General features: G+C 46.3%; 1 protein-coding gene across 1 annotated transcript; it reads right to left on the bottom strand.

Moving 5' to 3' along the window:
- Positions 1-327: 327 nt before the first annotated feature.
- LOC117909971 lies at positions 328-2399 on the bottom strand. Its single transcript, XM_034824016.1, has 2 exons — positions 2334-2399; positions 328-2250 (listed from the first exon to the last, which is right to left on the bottom strand). The coding sequence occupies exons 1-2, from the start codon at positions 2397-2399 to the stop codon at positions 328-330; spliced, it is 1989 nt and encodes a 662-aa protein (XP_034679907.1).
- Positions 2400-3730: the final 1331 nt, after the last annotated feature.

A 3730-nucleotide genomic window follows, 5' to 3' on the forward strand; every position in this document is an offset into this window, starting at 1 on the left:
CTCATCCAATAGGCTAAGCTAATCGTAACGAAACTAGACCCACTCGGCCTCGGATACATGTTGCTCTAGTGCTACTCTTAAAGATCTCATCTCAATCTCAACAGGTAACACTGCCTCCATACCATACACCAAAGAATATGGGGTAGCTCCAGTAGAGGTACGAAAAGATGTACGATAAGCCCACAATGCAAAAGGGAGCTTTTCTGACCAATCCCGAGAAGTCTCGACCATCTTTCTCAAAATCCTCTTGATATTCTTATTTGCGGCCTCAACTGCCGTTAGTTTGCACCTGTATGCAGACGATCTGTGATGCTGAATGCCATACTCCTAAATCAACATGTCTACCTTGCCCCTGAAATGCACCCCTCTATCAGAAATCGGCTCGTGAGGGACCCCGTATCGGCAGATAATGTGCGATCTGATGAATTTGGCCACCCTGGCCGCTGTCAATCTAGCATAGGAAGCGGCTTCCACCCACTTGGTGAAATAGTCAATGGCTACTAAGATGTACTCATGACCACTAGAGGACTTGGGCGAGATCTTCCCAATAATATCAACACCCCATACTGAAAATGGCCAAGGGGATGTGAGTGCATGCAACTCAGAAGGTGGCACGTGTATCAAGTCTCCATGCATCTGACACTCCTGACATCTCTGTACAAACTGGCAACAATCTGTCTCCATGGTCAACCAAAAGTAGCCAGCCCTCATGATCTTATGCGCTAGCATATGACCTCCCATGTGTGGGCCACAGACCTCTGCATGAACCTCTCTCATCACTCGATCTGCAGATGTACAGTCTAGACATAATAATAACAGGCCATCAGGTGATCTCCTATATAGTGCATCCCCGCAAATAACAAATCTGGTGGCCAACTGTCTCAATGCTCTCCTATCCTTGGCCGAGGTTGACTCTGGGTAAGTGCCGCATGACAGAAACTGATAAATATCGTGATACCATGGCAACTCAATCTGATCCTCTATCTCTCCAATCAGACAATAGTAAGCTGGTGCAGACCTTGTTTCAATCAGCAATGGCCTAACAGTCACCCCCACGGGGATCACAATCATAGAAGCCAAGGTGGCTAATGCATCGGCAAACTGATTCTCCGCCCTGGGCAGATGTATATACCTTAACACATCAAATCCATCAATCAACAGGTCCAAGTAAGCATGGTAGGGTTTTAGCTTCTCATCCCAAGTCCTCCAGATACCCTGAGTTTGCTGTATAACCAAATTGGAATCCCCGTGGATCTCCAACTGTCTAATGCCAAGATCAAGTACAGTCTCCAAACCTGTAATGCAAGCCTCATACTCCACAATATTATTCGTCAACCGGTGATGATCGGAAAATGCTAACCGGACTGATCTGGGGATATGATCACCCTGTGGTGATATTAACAAGATACCAATGCCAAACCCCGACTGATTGGCGGCACCATCAAAGTACAACCGCCATCCCGTAATACTAGTCATTGAAACGATCTGCTCATCAGGGAAATCATCATCAACCGATCTGTCATCGGATATCAGCAAAGAAGCTAGATGATCTGCAACAATGCTTCCTTTTACTGACTTCTGTGTGACATAATGAATATCAAACTCTGTCAACAATACCAGCCATCTCATGAGCCTACCGGTCAGAACAGGCCTGTCAAATAGATACCTCAACGGGTCCAATCGTGAGACCAAGAGCACGGAATACTCTGTCATGTAATGTCTAAGTCTCCTAGTGGCCCAAACCAATGCCAAGCAAAGGCGCTCAATCATAATGTACTTGCACTCATACTCAAGCATCCTCTTACTCAAATAATAGATAGCACGCTCCTTTCCCAAATCATCAAGCTGAGCTAACATGCATCCTAAGGCCATGTCTAAAACTGATAAGTACAGAAGCAAAGGACGCCCCGGTGTGGGAGGCACTAAAACCGGAGGAGAAAGGAGACACTCCTTAATCCTCTCAAAAGCGCGTTGACAATCATCACTCCAAACTGTAGGTTGATTCTTCCTCAGAAGGCGGAAGATAGGCTCACAAATGTCTATCAGTCTAGCAATGAAACGACTGATGTACTGCAATCTGCCTAGGAATCCCCTGATCTCTTTCTCAGTCCTCGGGGCAGGCATGTCAAGTATGGCTCTGATTTTCTCTGGATCAATCTCTATACCTCGCTCACTAACAATGTGTCCCACAATTTTCCAGAAGCCACCCCAAAGGTGCACTTCTTGGGATTCAATCTCAGCCTGAACTGTCTGATCCTCTCAAAGAACCTTTGTAAGGCTGCTAAGTGATCTGTCCTGTCTCGGGACTTCACTATCATGTCATCCACATATACCTCGACATCTGTGTGCATCATATCATGGAACAGAGTAGTAGCAGCTCTCTGATAAGTGGCTCTCATTCTTCAACCCAAATGGCATAACCCGGTAGCAGTAAGTACCCCACTCATAATGAAAGAAGTCTTTTCCATATCCTCTGGAGCCATCAGAATCTGATTATACCCAGAAAAGCCATCCATGAAGGACAACATGGATGCCCTGCAGTGCTATCAACCAGCATATCAATGTGTGGGAGGGGAAAATCATCCTTAGGGCTGGCCTTATTCAGATCTCGAAAGTCAACACAAACCCTAACCTTGTCGTCCTTTTTGGGAACAGGGACGACATTAGCCAGCCACTCAGGATACTCAACCACTGACAAGAAGCCAACACTGAGTTGCTTCCGAATTTCTTCCTTAACCTGCAAACTCCATCGAGGGTGTAGTCTCCTCAATTTCTGCTTAACGGGCCTAGCATGTGGTAAAATGGGCAGGTGATGTTGCACTATGGAGGGGTCAAGGCCCGCATGTCCTCATATGACCATGCAAATACATCCAAGTATGACTTGAGCAGGTCAATCAACCTACTCCTCTCATCAGGAGATAGAGAAGAGCCAATCCTAATCTCCCTGGCTGATCTGTGCCCTAAAATCTATCAACTCTGTGCTACCAGAAATGGGTGTGACTTTCTCGTCCTCTGTGTTAGAATCACACTCTGACTGACCACCCAGTGGGTCATCCGTATCTCACACATCCTCAACATCATATATATGTGTCGTGGGTGCTGGTGGTGTAATCAAAGGAAAATGTTGTGACAAAGTCAAGTACTCGAAAATACTCATATCATTATTATCATCAGAAATGTCATCAAAGCGGGTGACAAACCCGGACATAGTGTCAAAAGAAAGAGGCGGGTCCACAGAGTCGGACGCTCCCTCAACAGAAGTAAAATCAGAAGTAACGACATCAAGGATTGACTCATCATCAAGTACGAAAACTCCAAATATGTCAAAACAAGAATGGGGCCCGCGTGGGGTTACATCAAGGATGAGATCAATGCCTATAAAATCCATATCATCAGTGTAGGCATCAGGAATAGAGTCATCCTCATCAGTCTCGAGTATAGAAACTTCGAACATATCGAAAGCAGTATGTGACCCGTGTGGGGTTGCATCGAAGATACGACTTATGCCGATCATGTCCATCTCGTCAGTGCCATCTCCCAAATCCATAGGTAGGTCATAGTCAGGGACCTCCTCGGGGAAGCACATAGAGAACACACTAGCTCGGTCTGGTGATGGGGGCGCAACTATCATGGCACCAGGCGTCTCAGTAGTCCCGGTGTCCAAATGCATCTGACCCAAGGCTTGCTGGATGTCCTGAATCTCAACTGTCTTTAGAATGCGAACAGTCCC

Source organism: Vitis riparia, unplaced genomic scaffold (genome assembly GCF_004353265.1).
Source record: "Vitis riparia cultivar Riparia Gloire de Montpellier isolate 1030 unplaced genomic scaffold, EGFV_Vit.rip_1.0 scaffold510_pilon_pilon, whole genome shotgun sequence".
NCBI lineage: Eukaryota > Viridiplantae > Streptophyta > Magnoliopsida > Vitales > Vitaceae > Vitis > Vitis riparia.

Coding starts and splice junctions, on each gene's coding strand:
- LOC117909971 (XM_034824016.1), bottom strand. CDS start 2,399: ATGAGAGCCACTTATCAGAGAGCTGCTACTACTCTGTTCCATGATATG. Junction 2,251..2,333: donor TGATGCACACAGATGTCGAG/GTATATGTGGAT, acceptor TGAGAGGATCAG/ACAGTTCAGGCTGAGATTGA.